The sequence below is a fragment of the Centruroides vittatus genome, unplaced genomic scaffold, assembly GCF_030686945.1.
Source record: "Centruroides vittatus isolate TY-2023 unplaced genomic scaffold, ASM3068694v2 contig_549, whole genome shotgun sequence".
NCBI classification, from domain to species: Eukaryota; Metazoa; Arthropoda; class Arachnida; order Scorpiones; family Buthidae; genus Centruroides; species Centruroides vittatus.
Window position 1 is genome coordinate 6,924,243 of NW_027122325.1, and position 22,219 is coordinate 6,946,461.

General features: G+C 36.4%; 1 protein-coding gene across 9 annotated transcripts in view; it reads left to right on the forward strand.

Annotated features, from left to right (window-relative positions):
- Positions 1-22,219, forward strand: part of LOC136978758 (zinc finger homeobox protein 4-like) — an 89,936-nt gene that overhangs the window by 44,899 nt on the left and 22,818 nt on the right. For all 9 annotated transcript variants that reach the window (XM_067274579.1, XM_067274580.1, XM_067274575.1 and 6 more), the window contains one exon: positions 1,207-7,764. In XM_067274579.1, the coding sequence (XP_067130680.1) occupies positions 1,207-7,764 (6,558 nt within the window). The remainder of the gene's footprint in view (positions 1-1,206; positions 7,765-22,219) is intronic.

The window sequence follows — 22,219 nt, forward strand, 5'->3', positions numbered from 1 at the left end:
TTCTATAAAATTTTAAATCGTCAAATATTCGATTAAATACATCAACGGAAATTCATATAAAATTACATCATTTTAAAAATAGTAAGCTAAATTTTTTCAACCAAAAACATGCACTATTTTTAGTAATTAGGTTTTTTCTACAATAAATTGTCATTTCTAAAAGTTTATATTGAATTACTTTTATAAATCTCATAGAATGTCATTGCTTTAATATCCGGATAATCTAAAAATATTTTAGAGCAGAATCTTTACCGTTCTCACTAAAATTTTTGTTTGTTTCTTTTTTAAGAGTAAATGTTAAAATTAATATCTAAGATCTGGAACTGGACATATTAATGTATACGTAACAATGACAAGGCAAATCCATTAAACTCGTTCTGTGATGCCCTATTTTATTCTTTTATTTCTTCAATTTATCTCTAGATATTCTTTTTTTTATCACGCCCAGTCGAAATCTTTCTAAATCAAAGTCACGATTTTGACAATCCTTCGCAAGTCATTAAATGTTTCTGCATATCTCACGAATTAGATGTCCCAGAAAAGTTTTGTTCAGTTCTCATATACTTGAGAACACTGTTTTTCTTTTCTTTTTTATGTATAAATTCAGTAGTTTTCCTTATTTTCATTTTGTTCACTTTTATTCTTCTATAGTAGTTCTGGTTTTTTTTATTTTAATTATATTCAAAATTATTCGTTGTGAAAGCCTTCGTGTCTTTTGCGTGTAATTCGAATTCGGTATTTTTGATGACGCTTATTCTAGTTAAGTCATTAAATGTCCTTGTCATTTTTATAGTTGTAGATGCATTTACGATCAAGATATTTTAAGCAGTACAGATACATAAAAGAAATAATAGATTACAAAATTACGTTTAGAATAAGATCTAAAATCGTTTGTTAAGCAGTCTGTGTGGTAGAAATTATTTATAGTAGAATCTACTATAAATAATTTAATAATAAATGTTTATAATCTAGAGAGTTTCCAAACAAAGCACGCATTTTTAATTATTAATATTTTAAAATATTTTAATTTTATATAAGCATCATATCATTTATTTATAAGAAAACGTATATAAAAAATGAAAATATGTTTTATTTTATTAATTTTTAAATATTAAATTTTTCGAAAATTAACATAACTTTTACAAAATAGGAGTTTACTACTGTTTTAATAACATTGTGATGATCTGATTGGCTTTCTCTCCTCAGATGCGCGGTTTGGTACTGACTTGGATATACCCACAATAGAAGAAACAACAGAAACGCCACCCGCAACAAACGAAACATTACCTCTGGGTTCAGCACCCATGCTGAAACAAGCCCTTTTAGATCATTCCAAAACAGCTAATTCTACAAACGAAGGAAGTGTTGATCAAACTCATTCGTGTCCATTCTGCAATTATACAAGTGCCAATGAAGTTCGCATCCAAATGCATGTGGTGGCACAACATTCCCAAAGGCCGTCAACAGTTCTGTGCCCTCTATGTCAAGAGAAATTTAAAGAGTGGGTAAAACTCGAAAATCATTTAACAGAGGTTCATCACGTCAACAACGAAGGAGTTCAACGTCTTTTAGCATTAGTGGATAAATCCGATTGGATCATGCCTCCTTCGCAAGCAAAACAAGGTAATGATGGGAATGCACAAACAGAAGAAGTTGTTGATTGTAAGCAAGATTTGGTCGATGGAGATTGCAAAACTGAAGGAGAATTAACGGATAAAATGTTCATCGATGAAAATCCTATTGATGAATTTTCATGTCATATGTGCGGTAAAACGTTCGTTAGTGTGGAGGAATTATTTAATCATCAGAATGAGTTAAGTCATCTGGAATTGAAGACAACATCGAATGGCCCCAGATATTTCTGCTGGAGGAAAGGTTGCAATCAGTATTTCAAATCAATAGCCACGCTTCAGATTCATTTCAAAGAAGTTCATACCAGAAGGACTCCTTTAGCTGTATCAGAGCGTCATGTATATAAATACCGATGTAACCAATGCAGTTTGGCATTCAAAACCTTGGAGAAACTTCAACTTCATTCACAATATCATATCATTCGTGCAGCTACTAAGTGTGTACTGTGTGGAAAAAATTTTCGTTCCATTCCAGCTTTGCAGAAACACGTGGAATTAGCTCATGCAGATATGACTAAGGAAGAAGCAGAACAATATCGTGCTAGTCTAGCTAATAATCCTTTGCTCACAGGAGGGGTTTCCGGTATTTTAACTCCAGAAACGCCAGATATATTGAAAAAAGAAACAAGAGAAGATAGCGAACAGCAAGAAGAAATGGCAACAGAACATGTCGAAAATCAAGAGAAGGAACATCCTCCAATAGAAACTGAAAATGAAGTGCAGGAGGTAGTGGATCAATCAGTACAGGATGGAAACGGAGGAAAAGAACAACAAATATTTGAAGATTACATCAACAGTCAAGCAATAGCGGAAGATAGTTATAATGATCCAAGCAGAAAATATAAGTGTCATCGTTGTAAAGTGGCCTTTACTCGACAGAGCTATTTAACAAGCCACAATAAAACGTTGTTGCACAGAAAGGGTGAAAAGTTAAGTTATCCAATGGAAAAATATTTAGATCCAAATCGACCGTACAAGTGTGAAATATGCAAAGAATCGTTCACGCAAAAGAATATTCTCCTGGTTCATTATAATTCAGTTTCTCATCTCCATAAATTAAAACAAAGTATGAAGGAAAGCAATCAAGCAGCAAATAACAGTTCTCAAAACAACTCTGTAGCTTCTTCAAATTCAGTTACGACAGTAACAACATCTTCAGGCATTAATAATTTGCCATCCACTAATACATCAACGTCTGCTAATGACTCTGATAAGAAACCATATAAATGCAACATTTGTAAGGTTGCTTACAGTCAAGGATCTACCTTAGATATTCATATACGTTCAGTATTGCATCAGACTAGAGCATCTAAATTACATGAATTGGCAATCACTGGACAAATAGATCTCAGCATACCGTTAGTAGAAAGACCTGATCCAATACAACATAATCAGGAACAAAAGCCTGGAGATGCGACGTTTCCAACCAAAGTTTCACCGCCAACTAGTCAGTGTGCAAGTGCGGTGTCTCCTCATAATACGTCGAATTTGATAGATAATTTAACAACGTCCAATAATACTTTGTCATCAAGAACTGGAGCTTTAAATAATATTTCTCCACAACTTCCATTACAACTTTCTCCCGATTCTTCAATCCAACAAGCATTGAATCTCGCACCTCATATTGGACAACCCCCTGTTCTCATTCCTTCTCAAGTATCTCCACAAACAGTACTTACATGTCAACGTTGTAATGCCGTATTTATGTCTCAGGAAGCTTTGATACAGCATCAACAACTATATTGTTTCTTCCAACAACCTTCGGCATCCGTTTTAAACAATTCAAACACTCCAAATCCTGTACAATCCTCCAGCCTTCAAAGCCATAACACACAGCAATCTCCCCAGCAACATAGGTTACAATTAACTCCAGATAAAGATGATCAGAATAAAGTTGGTCAGTTACTGCAATTGACATCTGCAGAACCATCAACATCACCATCTCAACCTCCTCCACCACAACAGAGTCCTGGACTTAGTCAACAAATGCTTCGAGCAAAATTCGCTTTTCCAAGAACAAAACCGCTTATGTATAGACATCTTTTGGAAAGTTTTGGATTTGATGTTGTAATGCAGTTTAATGAATTGACACAGAAGAAACCAAAGAAAGAATTAGATAAGCGAGATGGAGATGAAGATGTCCCTGAAGGCGTTTCAATCAATCAGAATTGTAGAGAAGAAACATGTAACAGCAGTATTAATAATAACGGTAATAATAATAACAATGAAGAGGAAGAGAAGATTGGTAAGGCGCATCTGCCAGAAATCAACAAATCTTTATGTCCTCTTTGTCAGAAAGAATTTTCAAGTATTTGGGTTTTGAAAACTCATCAAGAAGAAATTCATAAAGTTATAGTTCCAGTGGAAATAGTAGAAAAATTTGCTTTGGAATTTAGATCAGATTATGAGAAAAGAACTGCTAATCAGTCAGAAAATCATCCTGAAGATCTTCCTGCACCATCTGAAGCAAGTTGTTCATCTCCTTCCGTTAGTGCAGAATCTAGCCATGGACCAACTCCAACTCCTGTGGCAACTTCTCTTCCTCCTGTTTTCATGCCAACTTCCGGAACACCACCAGCTACTTCCTTTTCGTCTATTGATATGGCGTCTTCCGTTACTACGAGTCAAATGGCGGCACAACTTCAATTTAATCAACTTTTGATGAGTATGGGTTTAGGAATGGGTTTGCCAATGGGCATGAATATGCCTTTTGCAGCCGCAATGAATCTTCATCCACCACTTATACCCGTTATGATGCCACCTCCCTTAGATCCGTTAGTAGCATCTGCCTTTAGTCATCCAATCATGCCTGGTGCCATGGATCCAAATTTCTTCAGTGCTCAACAAAAGCTTCTCCAGCAACAACAACAGTTGGCCCAGACTCAACAAAAGCGTGCTCGCACCAGGATCAGTGATGAACAGTTAAAAATTTTGAGAGCTTATTTTGATATTAACAATTCGCCAACAGAAGAACAATTGATGGAGATGTCTGATAAATCTGGATTACCATTGAAAGTGATAAAGCATTGGTTTCGAAATACGTTGTTTAAAGAAAGACAGCGCAACAAAGATTCTCCATATAACTTCAATAATCCGCCATCTACATTTCTTAATTTAGAAGAATATGAAAAAACAGGAGAAGCGAAAGTTGTAGATCTAAAATCTTTAAATGAAAACGATCCTAACAATCTGAAATTTGGTGAAAACAAGAACGATTCAAAACCATCAACTGATCAAGAAAATAACGCCAATTCTGAGGAATTATCTGTCAAGCAAGAAACAAATAAGCAAATGTTTTCAGATGCAAAATGTATGCTACCAACATCTAACCAATCCCAAGGATTTCCATCTACGAGTAGCATGTCTGTAACATCAGTTCAAGCTGCAGCGTGTTCTCTTACTTCTACGTTTACATTCCCTAGCCACAGTTTGGACATCACAGGCAAAAATATGCTTTCAACGGATATAACAACTTCCCCTCAAACATCAACTTTAACAACTCCCACGACTCCAACGCCATGTACACCACCAATTTCGGAATCACCTCATTCAACCGGAACACCGAATTCTAGCGGAACGACCACACCAACTACCACTAGCAGTTCTACCACAGGCAAAAGGGCCAACCGTACTAGATTCACAGACTATCAGATAAAAGTGTTGCAAGAATTTTTCGAATCGAATGCATATCCGAAAGATGATGATTTGGAATATCTGTCGAAATTACTGAATCTCAGTCCGCGCGTGATTGTCGTGTGGTTTCAGAATGCCAGGCAAAAGGCTAGGAAAGTATACGAAAATCAACCGCCTGTGAATCCAGACGACGATGGTTTGGGAAGATTCCAAAGAACTCCAGGATTGAATTATCAATGCAAGAAATGTCTGCAAGTGTTTCAACGCTATTACGAACTTATTAAACATCAGAAAAGCGCTTGTTTCAAGGATGAAAATCCACTTGCAGCTCAAATTAAAGTTTCGAGTGGAAATAACGAAGATAGATCTCAGTCTTCACCAGTAGCTAGCACTAGTCCAGCTCTCAATAGACCACCTCTTGAGAAATTTGGACAGAATGGTACCTACAGATGTGAAAAATGTAGTCTGGTATTTCCACGCATTGATCTCTGGCGCGAGCATCAAATTGTTCACATTATGAATCCCAACCTATTTCCCAATTTCAATCCAAATTCACCGTATGGAGGAGTATTGCCTTACGATACCCAACCTACAATGCCTCCTCTAAAAAGAAAACTCTCTGAAGAAGAAGAAGTTAAAGAGTCGGCAGAACAACCCAGAGATAAAAGACTAAGAACCACCATTTTACCAGAACAATTAGACTATCTTTATCAGAAATACCAGATGGAGAGTAATCCTAGTAGAAAGATGCTCGAAAGTATTGCGAGAGAAGTGGGACTGAAGAAACGGGTTGTCCAGGTGTGGTTTCAGAACACAAGGGCACGTGAACGGAAGGGCCAGTTCCGCGTTCACCAGCAGGTGATTCATAAAAGGTGTCCCTTCTGTCGTGCATTGTTCAAAGCTAGATCGGCACTCGAATCCCATTTAGCCACTAGGCATGCTGATCAATATACTAAAGGAGATGTCAATATCGATAGTCTTCCTGATGGAGATTGTGATTCAAATCCAGAAATGCCATCGACGTCCATCACATCTGAAGAAAAGAATACTATGCTGAATTTTCCTGTTAGTATAGCGTCTCCTGTTACATCTTCATTTTCTTCTGTCTGTGCTGAATCGGTACAAAATTCCATGAAAAAGTATTATGAGGACTCACTGAAGAAATACCTGGATGAACTGTGTCCTCCGACCCATGTTAGCAAAGAATCTTCATTTCCAACAGACTTAAGTATTAAAGTAAAGACTACTGGAAATCAGGAGAAACAAGAAGAAAAGAGCGAATCGCGAGAGATACCATTGGATCTAAGTAAACCTCTAAAAGTTGGTGCATTAGAACTAGAAAGATCAGGTGACATCCCAATCAATTTGAGTGAAAGGATAGTAGAAGACGGGATATCTCAAGCACCTAGTATTGACGAGGCTCCTTCGGAAACATACTCAGAATCTACTGATAATATGGAAGGTGAAGATGCATCACACGAAAGTAATCCAACATCTCCCGCTTCAAATTTACATAATCAGAGATATCCATCAGGTAGCGGCAAGCGATTCAGGACTCAGATGACAACAGTACAGTTGAAAGTGATGAAGTCAATTTTTTCAGAATACAAAACTCCCTCGATGGCAGAATGTGAAATGCTTGGTAGAGAAATAGGATTACCAAAAAGGGTGGTGCAAGTTTGGTTTCAAAATGCACGAGCAAAAGAAAAAAAATCAAAGTTGGTTTTTGCTAAAACTTTTGGGCAAGAATTAGAAGTAGGAAAACCTCCCGAAGAGTGTGTTATGTGCGGTGTTAAATACAATCAAAAGTATTCAAATACCAATCTTCAAGATCATTTATTCTCTAAAAAACACCTGGACAATTTAAAGTTACAAATAACTAATTTGAAATTGAAAGAAGGTCAGGAAGGCATAGACAGACAAGAATTGGCAGTATCTCTTGCTGCAACTTCCTTGCCTCAAGCAATGCAACAACAGCAGTCCCAAGACATGGATCATAGCGGATCTCCTCCAACACCATCTACAGCAGGTCAAGCTAATTTGATGCAGCAGCTTCAAATGATGGGACTACAACAAATGGCAGCTGGTTTGCCAATTCCAATGAACCTCAATCAAACGACTGGAAGTCTGACAATGAACATGCCCGCTCAGCCATCGTCATCGGTTCCAACGGGCTCTAAACTGGAGCAAGAAAAGAACAGAAACAATTCAAAAAATGAAAAATCTCCGACGAACGGTACTTCTACGAACAACATTAAAAGTCCAATTTCTAATGATATTGCATGCAAAGCAAAAGAGGAGGACAAAGAATTAGGTTCCATAACGCCAGCAGCCAATCAGACTAACAACAATATGCTGAATCCCATGGGTGACTTCGTCCTATCTAGCAACGAGTCTTCAGCAGCATCAGCAACTAATCTTTTTCCATATATGTATACCGGCTTTCCAGGTTATTACGCAGGTGTACCTGGAGCCTTCATCCATCCCACCATGTATACAGGTAGGAATCAACTGTGACACGCGCACACCAAGTGTTAAAAAGAATGTCACCAGACAACACGATGTTGCCAAATGTGTAGATGTAATTTATCAATTTTCCGAACTAATTTATTCTCCAGTTTTGAACGTTGGTTGGATGGCCAGTTCTTTATTTTTACCCCCTCCGTTTATTTGTTATGTTCTCATTCTACCACCGATGATGTCACAGAAAAATCGGTGTGAATTATCACATCGTGAAGATATTGTGATGAGAGCAAAATTATTGTGTACATACATGATGGTGATAAGAATGTGTAGTAAATACATAGTGGCCTTGTAGGACACACAAGTTGTACACAAGAAGACTGATTTTTGTACTTCAAATTAACAATCCGAGTATTATAGTGTTTTACGCTTCGTGATACAAACTGTCCCCACAAATGGAAAAAAGCTCAGGTATTGTAGTGTAAACCTTTCTCCTGTGTGTGTTGCCTTAATCTGTGTTTTATGCTGCTATATGCTATCGCGAAAGTGATACGAGGGATCAAGGTTCTGCACTGATTTATAATATTAATGACGCAATTAATTTGTCTTAAGATGTGTAGATACCGTAGATGTTGGAAAGAATTTACTGGACCTTCTTGGTGTGTAAAATAGAAGAACCATCCCACCACCCGGTAAGGGAAATTTTTTATCCTGTTAAGTTGATGGTGACATTGGGAGACCTACCCGTTGTCAAGATTGTTTTGTACATGTGTTTATATATTATTATTTTTAAACCCCTTTTCCCACCCACCCAACATCCAATGATAAAGTAGTTGTACAGGCATGAAATGGTTGTGTAATGAAAGTAGAAAAAACCTTATCTTCCACCCAGAATTGCTCTTTGTTAAAAAAATAACAAAAAGAAAAAAGAAAATGGCCATTGTAGAACAATTATTTTAAACTTTTCCCCTTCCCCAGTGTACATAGAACGGAAAGTGTCCTTTTTAATACAAGAAAATGTTGCTATGTGTGTGGGGTGTGTATTGTGATATCAGTAAAACAAACGAAATTAGATGTCACATCTACCCCTTGTATGTTGCATGTTCGTTGCCAATCAGTTTGAAGCATCTTTGATCTTATGCTGGAGGCATGTCCGTTTACACTTTTTTTTCCCCCAATCCAGTTTCCCTCAGTTGCAGATGGCCTATTGATCTAATGCTTGGCTGTTAGTGAGGGATGAGATCGTCTAGCAAGTTGTTGTGTTTGTCAGTCTCTTTATTTCTATATCCCCTATATGGCTGTGAATTGACAAAAATTATTTTTATTTGTAAATAAGGGAGTGCGATGATATTTGCCCATTGTAACCAATTTGCTTAGGCAAGTACTGTAAAATAAAATTGTTTTTGAGATGAAATGATTTGTTTTTATTTTTGTTTTTTATTTATTTTCATTCAAAACGCGACCGTTTAGTGTTTTTTGATATTTTCCCCTTTTCCTTGTCTGAACTGTGTTACTGTATTTAGTTGAATTTAAATGATTTGCATCGATGTACGATTGTGACAATATTATCCTTCCCTAGATGTAGTGTCTTGGCTTTTTAATAGATGTTTATTTGATCCTTTTATTATCGTTACTATTATTTATTTTTATTATTATTTTTTTATTTAATATCTCCTAATGTTAATCTATCTGCTGTTAAATTTAACGCTTTTAAAAATTTTATTCGCGAATAAAAAAAAGCGATTAAAAAATGATCGTTAAAATTTGTCAAAGTGCAATCTTGTCCCAAGAGAATTAGTAAATTAAAGTCGTTTCTTTTAAATCGGAAATCCTTCGTTAATTGATGGTGAAGATCAAGAAAAATCAGGTAAGTTTAGTCATCATTTTTCTCTGAAGATCTTCAATGATTCAGATAAGCTTATTTATGTATTTATTTATTGTTTTAACTTAAAATTATTAGATGTAAGTTTTGACTTTTAAAAATTTCCAGTCATTGATCACATTAATATGAATGCCTCCATCCCCGGATCTTCATCAGAGTGAATTAGTTCTGCACTGGGCCATTAAGAAATAAAACCAATGTGAAATTCCATCTATTCTGACAACAATTGTATGCCTATAATTATCGACGTCATTTCCTTAGCGTGACTTGCTAGGGAAATACCACGCAGAAAGAAAATCATGGGTTGAATCAACTGATTATTACACCCACACCTAGATATGGGGCGCTTATGGCCCTATTTAAACCACTGTTTGCCTTTTATCTTTAATGGTTAAAACTGAAATTGTCTCACCACTGCCAATTTTAAACCCTTATTTTCTATTACTTTTTATAAATTAAATTAATGTCGAGCATGATTAATGCCTTCCTTTTCAACCCATTTTTAACGTTTAGAAAGTAGGAAACGAACGAATAAACAATTTCACTACGAAAATCAATCGAGTTATTTTTGTTATCAATGCGAATAAATTTGAAAGTTTAACGAAATTACCCAACCAATTCAGAAAGAAAAGCATATTTCGGTCGATCTAAACGATTTAGATAGACATCAATTTAGATAGGACCACAGACATTTTGAACTCCAGCATCACGTAATTTAGAGGATATATCGATAAACAGCTAATTCGTACAGTTCAGTGCACTATTACCTCACTTCAGTTGCAGACACTACATAATCAGATTAGACTATCTTCCAGTAAACCATGCAACATTCTCTAGCTTAAATAATGAGAGAGAAATGCAATCGATAAGACAGAAATACATCCCTGTCTTACCTCAGATGATGAATGTCCGGAGCACATCTTGTCTTTATTGTAGATTAACTTTACTTGTGAGAGTATTGTCTCGCATTCCCTGCCCTTACCCGCAATTACTTTTTTTCGTAGATAGGATTGAATCAAACTTAATAAATAAATAAATACTGTAGGAAATAAATGATGTAGAATATGTAATTTATTCCAGGCGAGGTCGATTTTTACTTAATGACTAGGTTGCAAGAGTTTCGGTGATTAAGAAACACAATTAACAAGAGTCATTATCGATTTGAAATTCAGATAAGGACTGGTTAGAAAATAGTTAGAGGCACAGTTTATACGACTCGTGCTGAACAACTTGTAGTAGTTGTCAGTAACCTCATTAAATACTCGAATTGACGAGTAAAGACAAAAGATATTAACAGTTTTATCGAGCATGATGTATTTAATCCCGTTTCCCTTAATAAACATCAAATATTAATCTAGAATTAACACTAATTTCCTCGCGATGGAATTTTATCTTCATATCTACACCTGCAGAGCGAAAAATTAGCCCATGGGCACGACACCCCTGAGCTGTTTTGTTACACATTATTATAATTTCTAACATTTACACTGTATCTATCCCCAATCGTTTTTATTAATCGGTTAATATATTCCGTTAAACATGTTGAATAAACGAATGCGGACTTTTACGGGGGAAATAATACGGTGTAATATTAAATTTTATAATAGGAAACAAAGAGTTACATTTCTTTCATGTACAGTACATAAATACAGGAAACAGCTGCAGTTACTAAGTTCTTCCTCAAAAGAAGTTCACAATATTTGAGTTGCAAACCATTTGCATTTTTAATTATGTTTGTACAGCTTTTATGCAGGAAGTTAGACCTAATTTTTTAAACATAATTCTTTGCAAATTAAGTTGAAAATTTAGCAATTGTATGTAATTCAAATTTTGCAATTCTCTTCGCCTGCACAGTAAGTATATTATTTTAGATTAATCGTTTTAATTAAAATTTATGCATGTTAATATTTCTGAATTCATTTGTAAATTTATTCCTTTTTTTTACTTTCTTTTCACTTTAATTCTCTTCTTTTGCACCATTATTTATATATTTCTGAGCCATTCATTTTAGAAACTAGTTTATTCATTTCAAAACGTAATTAGTTAAGAACTTGACCAATTAACGTTTTTAAAAATTTAGACCAATTTTAAATTAAATAAAAAATATATATATTACGCCTAGCCGAAGTTTTTTTGCAGTTTACCGAGTTTTTGCTGGTATTTTTCTGGTTGACACATCAAGTGTGATAAGAGATTGCTCTTTAAATACAGCTCTTTTTTAAGAATTCTGCACTCAGTTAGTTGCTAAATGAAAAACTTTGTATTTAATAATTATGGCATTTATTAGCCGGCGTGTATTAATTATATTTATGGAGGCAGAGAGGTGCTTAAAAAGTGCTTCACTAATCGTCTTCTTGGAATTCATCTTTATCTCTTTGTTTCGCTGGCCGTAATTGAATTGAATACTCCCCCATTTCATTAATGTGGTGTTAATAGTTTTAGCGGGCGTAAGGCGACTCTTTCAGACCACAACCCTTTCATTCCTCGTTCTAGCTGCCTAGCCTCTGGAGAAAGCTGTTTAATCGCCACATTTAACAAGATCGATTTACTGTAATTAGTGTGCAGACAGAGACAGAGCTTTAAACGGCTGCCTGCAGGAACTGGTCGTCTCCGGCTTAATAGGGATCGCAACAGGTGATATTCGCTTCATTTAATCGTCGAGCTGCCTTTGACTTTTTTCTCTCCTCTCCGCATGTTTATCGAGGCTTTCTCAATCCGTTCTTTCTTAATTTCTCTTCACCATTAGGCAAATAGCGAAGAAATTCCGGTTTCTGTGTTTTTGAGTTCGATCTTTTTGCACCTTGTACACCGAAAGGCCAGATAGTTGGACGAAAATTAATGTTACAAATCTTGTAGCCGTGCTGGTATGCAATTCGAAATTCCTTTCTTCTACAACCGGCTTACACTCCGACTCTTGAGACAATTTCGCTTGACACTTGAATAAAGGGGGCGATCGTCTAAAATGTAATACTCGCAGCACTTTTTCTTGGCTTAAAAGTCCATTTGTAGTAAGAATATCACGCTTTCTCTTTCGACTTTTGTGTTCGGATTTTCGATAAATGCCGACTCACTCCCGCTAGTCTATCAAATAGAATATTTTCAGGCACTATTCTATTTTAAATAAAATATCTCTCCCCTCAATTTTTCACATCGGTAGATTGGATTTTTGAAGCTTTGACATAATGTAAAATTTTAAAAGCAATAAATAAAAAAAAGAAAGAAAAAGAACACGTCTCTAGAGTAAGAAAACACGCATATTTATACTGTAAGAAGATCTGCTAGCCAGTACGGTATCTTTAAAGAAAAGTGGTTCTTCTAGTTCCATCGAGACATTCCCAATGGCAAACTGATGTTTCTGGCTGAATGACTGATGGCTGTTAAACCCATGGGACCCAGCGTGGTCCTTAAAGCATTTAGTCAACGCTACAAACAAAAAGCAGCAGGAGAAAAAATTTGAAGTCGGAAAAGTTAAAGAGCAAAGAGGGTAACTATCTACTAAACGAATAGGCTCGAGTTACCCAATCGTGTCGTGCAGTTGTGTCTTTCTATTTCTAACCGTCCATAACTTAACAAATTAGATCATGGTCTATTGAGAATGAGCTAGCGCCTAAAAGGGTTACAGACAACAAGGATCTAGAAGCGAGCGGCTGACGAGAATTAATGTTATCCATTTGCCGGCATAACGGTGGCCAACCTAATAGTATCTAGGGCTTAGCTGCCCACGGAGACGTTTTCAGCTTTGCACTATTCAGCTATTCTATAAATGTCCAATATAAGCTGCACTTAAATAGAAACATTTGCAGTTTATTGCCGCTTATAAATAGTATTTCTAATTCTATTATTAATCAAACTTTTTTAATTCCGAGCAGGGTTGAGTATCCGAATGGCTAGAAAGAAAAAATGTAAATGGAAATTTAATTGAGTCGACCGCGCAAATAACTACTCAGAAACTATGCGGATCCATTACATATCCGGCATAAACCGAAAAGAACTGCTAATAAATAAAGCCATCCCATTTTCCATCCATCTCTTTCGCCCCACAAATACAATGTAAGGTATACACACATATCTAACCATGCTATTGTTCAGACGTGATTCATACATAGACCTTCTAATGATACGTCTGAGCATCTATCTTATCAGTTCTAGTGACAATAATACTTCTCACGCACCCGTTACAGTTCTACCTTCCGTGTTTGATAGGAAAGAAACTAGTAATTCCCTGACCACGTTTTTAGTCAATGCTATCCGCCACTATACTCTGTTAGAAGTAATTAGTAAGCCGGTGGAAAGGGTGTGGAATTTTCCGTGCAACACCTCTTCTCCTGGTGACGATTTTACTATTCTGCGAAGTGGACCTTAATTGCAGCTTTAGTACCAGGTGTGTCTGGAGCCGTCCGAAGGGCCAACGCACTTGGCCGATAGCTCGGTCACGTGACTCGATAAGTTCCTGGACGTGAACAATTAACTCTGCAGGCATCGAATGCTTGCTAATCTCTATAGTAATTAAGATTATTAAAAGTTTAAAGGACTTTATATTGAACTTTGTTGTATAAAAAATGCCTGTTGATGTTAAAAACAGTTGAACGATTTAATGAAAACCTGCTTCAGTATTAAAATAAATTGAAATATCTTTTTCAATCCGTCAACTTTTTCGCAGTTCTCAATATTTTATAAATACAAAATTGTTCTGGTAGAAGTTAATTTAAATTATGAAAGATGTTTGTGTAAGTGGAATAATCAAAGCTGTAACAACTGAAAGGCATTGTCTTGTCTCTACATATTGTCATGCTTTGGATATCCGCGATTATATGGTAGTAAATAAAGTCGTCTTTCAGTTAAAATGAACGAGCCGATCTGTCATTTCCAGTAAGTAATTTTTCTATGGACATTTTGTCCTTCGAAATCATATTCGCTGGTGATTTGTTCTGCCAACTTGCATGTAAACTGCTCATACGTGGAACCGAGAGGCCACTGTCCTGTCTTTAAATTGAAGAATAGGTAAGCTACTGTCTAGATCCTGGTACGTAGTGTTATGTAAAGAGAACATTAATCAATTCGAAGAACGTACGCCTATTATCGTCAGCTCTTAAGAATATGCTGGAAAGAAAAATTAAATGCAGTCACTGTGCTTTTACCTGTTGTATCTACAATGTAATGAGGCACCGCAAACAATGAGATAATTACACTACCGGCAATACGTCAATGCCAGAAAGATGTTACGTCAAATATTACACTTATGAACTGAAGAATGATGTTAATGGACTGTGACGCCACATAAGAATTGTTTGGCTATTGTTCTCAAGGCTAAAAACGCTTTCGACACTTTTTACACCCATGTGTGTGTGGCAAATCCAGACTTAACTGGTTGAGTTTTGGTCCTGCATGTTTAAGTGAGAGCAGTATCATTTATCAAGATCATTCTTATATTTATCTACAGTTGACAGTTTTTGAATTGGTCACAATGTCTGTCGCTCTGGTTTTTGTCCCATCTCATCTTCGCTCTTGGATCTTACTCCGAACTGTGGAGTGATGGGTTTTATTTAACGCACTGTGATGACGTCACATCTTTATTTTTGGAAAGAAAGATAAATATCCTCTCTCTCCTAATATCTATTATACATGCATTATCTTTCTGCTGCTTTTATTCATTTTGCTATTTAAAATCAATCTTAATTGCTTTATGTCAGTCTTTCTTTTACATTTGATGAAAGTATCCATTTAAAAATGACTATCGAATTTTAATTATTTCAAAACACATTTTATAAATTCCTGCATTAAAAACGTATTCATTAATTAAGAATCTTATGAAGTCTAATAAATTGAGTATAATTGTCTCAATTAAATTGGAAAAAATTTGTTCTGTGTAAAATAATTAGAAAAATGGCTTGCCAGATATTACAGTTGAACAGAATAGCTGCACATAGCTAAAGAAATAATAGATTCTTTTACCTATAATTCGATTTTTAGATTCATTATTGCCTGCAGGATTCGTCTCCTAAAAGGAAATATTCATCTTTATTTCATATATTCTCTCTTTTTTAAAACTACGACATAGTTTTTAATTCTAAAACTTTTTTACGATAAATTTAATGTTTAATTTATATAAACAAAAATATTAATTTTTTAAAAATGAGATATTTCCTTTTAATTTTTTACATTTTTAAATGTAGATTTTATTAATCTTTTACAAAACACACGAATTTTAAAACTTTGTTTTTAATATTTATTGCATTTTTTTCATTAAAAATAAAATTTTTGGAGTTTGCTTATAAAAACACAATTTTTCATCGATAAACTAATACTCGAATGACTCTGTAAAGTCGTGTCCACTGAAAGTCACAGTGACCTCAGTGACTTGTCCTCCTTTACGTCTGGTTCACTAACCTTGGACTTGTATAGCTACTTGTGTTCCGTACATTTGTCACTGACAGCTGTCACAATGGTCAGTGCGATCTGTCTGCCCTCACCCCTCGGGCCGTTCTTACCACAACTGACCGATTCAGAGCTATTCCCTCTTCTCTCGTCACGTCTGCATCCTTTATATTTGACGTGGATAAAACTCCTCCTGCTTTATTTTTTCTTATTTTCTTTTTCTCGATGCCGTGAATCCCTACAATGTTTTGATTATTTAAACAGTAATATAAGTATAAGCAGAACTGTTTGGGAATTATAGTAGTGTGCCGAGTTTTTAATATTTCATGTTGTGTACACGGATGTAAACGCTATAAGATAAGTTCCATTTAAAGTAATCTTTCCTTTAACTAGGTAATAGCGCGATCGATTGCAGTATCTATCCGCTTACGAATATCTAACGTTATTAGCCTGAGGTAATTCCGTTCACATTCTCCAGAACAAAATGCGATATGTTAAGAAAACTCATCTTGAAAGTTATATGAAAACACGGACAGCGTTAACCAATACTAGATGGCGATATGAAGCAGGTGTGGTATCTCAAGACTACTATAAATAAAGATTTAGTGGGTGGTTAGACTGGCTCGCGCTACGTCCCCAATACCTTGTGGGCGGAGCGGCCGTGGGCTTCTCATTGCTCATCTCTATACTATAGAGTATACCTGTAAGCTCTAATCATCAGTTGACGACATTAAAACGGGAAGATAGGAGATCTCACTCCGTTTTCCTTCCCATCTCTTCGCTTTCTGGTTTCTCCCTACGCTTTCCTAAATCACGGTTGGACAGTGCGTGCTTTGCCCTAGGTACTACCTTGCGGACCTGCTGGATATAACATCTTGAGCTCTTGGAAATATTTTCCATTTTTCTGTCAAGAGGTCACCCATATCATTATAGTGGGGTCGTAACTCTTATCTGTTCTCATGTAAATGCGCCTGGCATGGCCTTAGTGCTACATATTTATACAGATTCTAGAAGCTCGCCCCTGGCTGTTCCTTCCTGCCTTCATCGATTTTTTCTTCCCTTTTTTTACTGCCTACACCCTCTCTCGAACGGAGCGTGTGTTATGACGTTGAGGTCCTTCCCGTTACCCAGACTTTGGGTTAAAAAAAATCGATTTTCCTTCGTTCACTCTCGCTTCGCTAAGGTGATGGGGTAGTCTGTCTTCTGCATTCTTTCCCTCCTTCCAGCAAATTTCATTTTCTAACATCCGTAAGTTGGACAGTCGTTTTTGCCCCTCGACTTCGACCCGAGTATTATCGAAGAAGCTCTTAATCCGCTCACTTCTCTTAAGCTGCACAATGTCCCCGTCATCAAAAAAGAAAGAAAAAAGAGAGAAAAAAGAAAAAGTGTTTGACTTAAACAGATATATCATTGTGCACAGTTATGTCCACTAAAAGTATTCATTCTGATCTCTACCATCGCCATATAAGAAGAGAAAGTAAAGAATTTCTTAACGAGATTTCTTCATTTTCGGTAATATCTAATTTTCTAGTTATAACTAAACAACTTTTCGTCCAATTTTTCTTCTGGAATGATCGACCGGTCGTTCATTATTCAATCAAAATCGATATTCCTCTAAAGTAGCAGCTCCCTAATTGCCAACATCCCAAAAGAAGAATCGATATTTCATAATCAGAATGATGCGGGAACCGAAATAAAATAAAAGAGGCAATGGTGTAAAATTGAGACGAGTGAGAAACTATTCCCAGTTTTAATCCGATTGAGAAGTTTTGAGGGAACTTTTGTTTATTCTGTCACCGAATTCGATGCCACACACTCTCACTTCAAACTACCATTCTCGGTGGAATACCATGAAACAGATTTTTGTTTTAGAAACCGACCACTCAATTCCCTCGATAATAGAAAGAAAGAATAAAAAAAAACCTTACACCTTGGCAAGATTGCTGTCGTCGATACTTCAAAAGAGAAAAACCAAACGGAGAGAATAACTATAGATTTATCGATACGTGCTTTTTTGAAGTTTTATTAAAGGATATTTCTTTTGTTTTTAGTTAAACGTGTTCGCATTGGCAAGGCCAATATTTCCTCGCTCGGATATCAATCTCCCCATTATCTGACTTGGTTAATGTAAACATTACTAAAGCACGCTCTATATAAACCATCACATACCACAACTCTAGAACTAATTAAAGTCAGAGCTCGACTTGGCACGTTTCGAGAGATGACAAACAAGGTTTTGGTAAGGGACCGAAACCTCTGTTTCACCGTCACTGGTGTTTATTTTTTTAAACCAGCCTACTTTTTCATAAATTTTTTAGAATTATCGTTAGAATTACATTCCACTTCTGAATGTTTATAACTCTCTCTTTCCATTCTTTCAATTGTCAAGGCAAAAAAAAAAGAAAAAACAATTCTGGGATATTCGAATATTATTCGATTTTTCCAGTCGATTCCATCGCCAGATGGTCAGTGAACTCGTCCGTTACAAATAAGGAGGCTGGATAATATGCCTCACCCCTTGGGATGAGACTCGAGCTCTCTACAATCTATTTACATTTGAGAGAACATAAACTTCAGCTGACGACTTTGGCTAGCCCTTCTTAGAGACGCAATAACGGACGAACTTCTTCGACCGTTTTTGCTTTCCTATATAGGAGAAATACACGAAATAGAGAATGACAAGAAACGTTATTGGAACCCGTCTGCTTCTCATAAGGAAACTGTTGGATTTTTTTCCCTTTCTCATTCTCTATTTTTTTTATTATTACTTTTTCAGAACTGTTTCAGAAAAATTTCCTTCCATAAAATATTCTATTTCTCCAAACTGTACTCGAAGAATGGAATTATTTATTCAACATCAATTACTTCTTCCTAACAACTGCAAATATTCTTTCAGATAATCTTAAACCGTTGCGTAGCTCCTGCGTGTTTTTATCTAATACAAGATCCGATTTTTATTTTGTAAATAATTAATTAATAATAATCCGCTTTTGACTCTCCTTTAATGTGTCTCGTCTGTCGAGCTATCCGTTGAAAATGGATATAACTTAAATGCCGTAGGCCTACGGTTAGGAAGACGTAGGCTGATGTTAAAGAGGATTGAGAATATTTTCGGCTTTTGACGACAGAATGGACAAAAAGGAAAGGAAAAATTAAACTGACAATACCGAGAATAAAAATTGTAAATTAAAGTAGGAGTTTTTTGAATTTCGGTGGATGATTACGCTACAAGAAATCTTTTCTTACATCAGCAATCTCTTTCTTTCATACATAACCCACACGTAGGGGATATACAGATCTCGAACGCATGCTCTGTAACACTGACCGTGTGAAATGAGCCATACAATTCCATTCTGCTGCAGATGTTGTTCCTGCCTACTAAGGTTATCAAGAGAGGGCTGCAGATTGCAATAATAATCGGGGTTGCCATGGTAATCAGTCAATGACCACTGGTGTCCGGAGGGGGGTGAGAAGATTTCGCTAGAGATGGACATGGGAGACGAGGGTCACGTGACACACTTCGGTGTGATTGTAGGCGCTGGCTGGACTCTACTGTAGTTAGTTTCCAGAAAATTGAATTCTCGACACAGACCGCACCCACTGTTCTAAATGGGGGAGGCTGGTTTATACATATCCGAGAACGACGGGAATTGCTCCGTGTAATTCGATCACGTGACTGATGCTGTCGGATGTTTTTTCTCCACAGATTATAAATCGAATCGTTATATCTGCTCTCGAACTTAACCGTTCCCGGTAATTAAAACACCATTTGTGGCATTCTTTACTTAAACGGACGAAGCTTCAAGGGCGGCATTCTTTATAACACAAGCAGTTCTAATATATAAATAGTCGAGGAGTATTTCAAGCACAACGATAATTTCCCTGTCAACGTTGGTTTAAATATACCTCATCAACTTGTTCAACTGAAAATATAGACCAGAAAGGAATACAATAGCTCTCGGCCTTATAAAGGCTTTTTAAAGGAACGGTGATCTATCTACAATAGAAAACAACTCGGCATAAATTTAATATAATGAGAAATCTGTCAGTGACCTAGAATTACTTAGTGTACATATAAAAGAGTTAGATGAGATGGCAAGTACGGTTTATTAAGGTAAGATTTTTCAAAAAAACCGGTCACACGAAAACATTTACAGTATTTAGTCTATATATTTAACAGATACTGAATATCTTCGGTCATCCATTATATTCTGTCTATTATTAGTAAGCGTTGAATAGTTTAAATTATTTCGGGTCTATTTGATAACTCAAGTGATATTTAAAATTAATATTTAAGTTGAAAGAGTCTGCGAGCTGGATTATGGACAGCTGTTTCTGAATACTTTGGTGATGGTCTTCGATGGTCCCCCTATTACTTTTCTGTTATTAACCGAGTTCAATTTCGGTTATGGAACACATCATATCCTCTCTCACGTAATAGAACTTAGAAGATTTCGTGAACCAACCACAAACCTAAAGACAATGTCCGAATGGTTGATGGTCGCTCTTATATTGCGTGATTTTCGGTATGAAGTACTTCTTGTACTCTCGTGACTGAAGACACATTATTGGTCTCGCAACATATAAACACTCCCATATATATATTTTAGTTACTATTGTCTAAGTGTTGTTTGTTTAATATCGATTTATATTGTGCTTTAAGTAGATGTCATTGGAAAGTTTATGAAGGATATGCCTCTGTGCTATTCTGATCCGCACATTCTATATAGCCTGCTGCGTGTCCAATTAATTTGGATTAAAACTTAATTCTTCTGGCAAAGGATTACGCTGTTTTTATTATTTTAATTTTTTCATGCAACATAATTGAATAATCCGGCTGCTATGCCTCGTCACACAAAACAGCAGATGTTGTATTTTGACTTAAATAGGATTTCACGCTTCCAACAATAAGCTATCCCTATTACAAAAACAGTAGTAATAAGTAGGGTGGGAACAAACAATGTACAAAATTCGCCATTCACTTGTCTACATTTTCCATAACCTCTACAAACCTTTTATTCATGAACCGTTGTTTGCAGGTTTAGTAAGTGGCCCGTTCTATTGTAGCAGCGAGCACGTGTTCGGCTTGGCCATAATGATGTGTAATTCACACGAACTGCATGCATGAGTCACGTGAGGTATAATTTGCATTGATACTAAAGCGAAGGTACCAATCTGCAACTAACTGTACTTCAGGCGCGCCCTTCGCTGCTGGACAATAGAAAGGCACAACAAGGAGGTGGCACAACTCAGCACCTACTTGACGATGGGCTAAGATCCTGGCGAAAGGTCGCTGTCTCTTCAGCTATGTCAGTTAATAACTATCCTGAAATGGAATTCGCATATTGCATATTATATAACGTTAATGAAAATGGCGCGTTGTCCTCTTCGACGCGGAGTATCGATTATCCAATCATTATATTTTGAAGATAAACAGATCCCAATCTGAACAGGATAAAAAAGAAAAAACTTATTCATTTCAGTCATTAAATTTGATATCGTACTCATAGACGTTCCTCTCAACAGATCAAGAAAAGTTGACAGATATCTAAGAAACCATGATTGTGAGAGAAATCAGTAAGAGGATATCGAACTTGTCTGCAGACAACAAAAGATTCTTCGTTTCCCGCGGAGAGAGAACCCTTGGGCAGATTGGAAAGGAGATGACCAAAGCTGAAGCAGTGGACGGTGGGGTTTGACACATTTTGTAACTAGAGTCCCCGAGAAAGCCGAAGAGGGGGCGAAAAGAGAAAAGAAAAGAAAGAAAAGAGAAGGAGTTGGAAATTTCATTTGTATTGACGAGGGATTAGCCCGAGTGATGCACTGTCCCCCCCTATTGTGTTCTCTGAATGGGGAAACAGGGAGACAGTGTCGCTTGGGGCTAGAAACTAGTTAAAAGACTGAAAAGCGGTAGAGACTGCCAGAAGACGAGACGTCCGTAAAGTAATGTGTCAGCCTCTCGCTGGTTCATTGACAAATTTTGTCCCATTGGCCAGTAAGGAAATAAATCAACAAAGGCATGCAGTTTGGCTGGCTCTCCACCCCCCTTCTTCTTAGTGTGGAGGAGGGAGGTGCTTGGAATGTGTCCAGATAGTCGCCGTGTAGTCTTGACTGTGTTTTGTTCAGGATAATAATAACAAATGTTCTCTACTGAAAAATATATACTAGTCTCACTTGTAACGTATCTTCACATATTTTTTCCCGACCGTGTCGAACTTTTTCTACTATCGCGTAA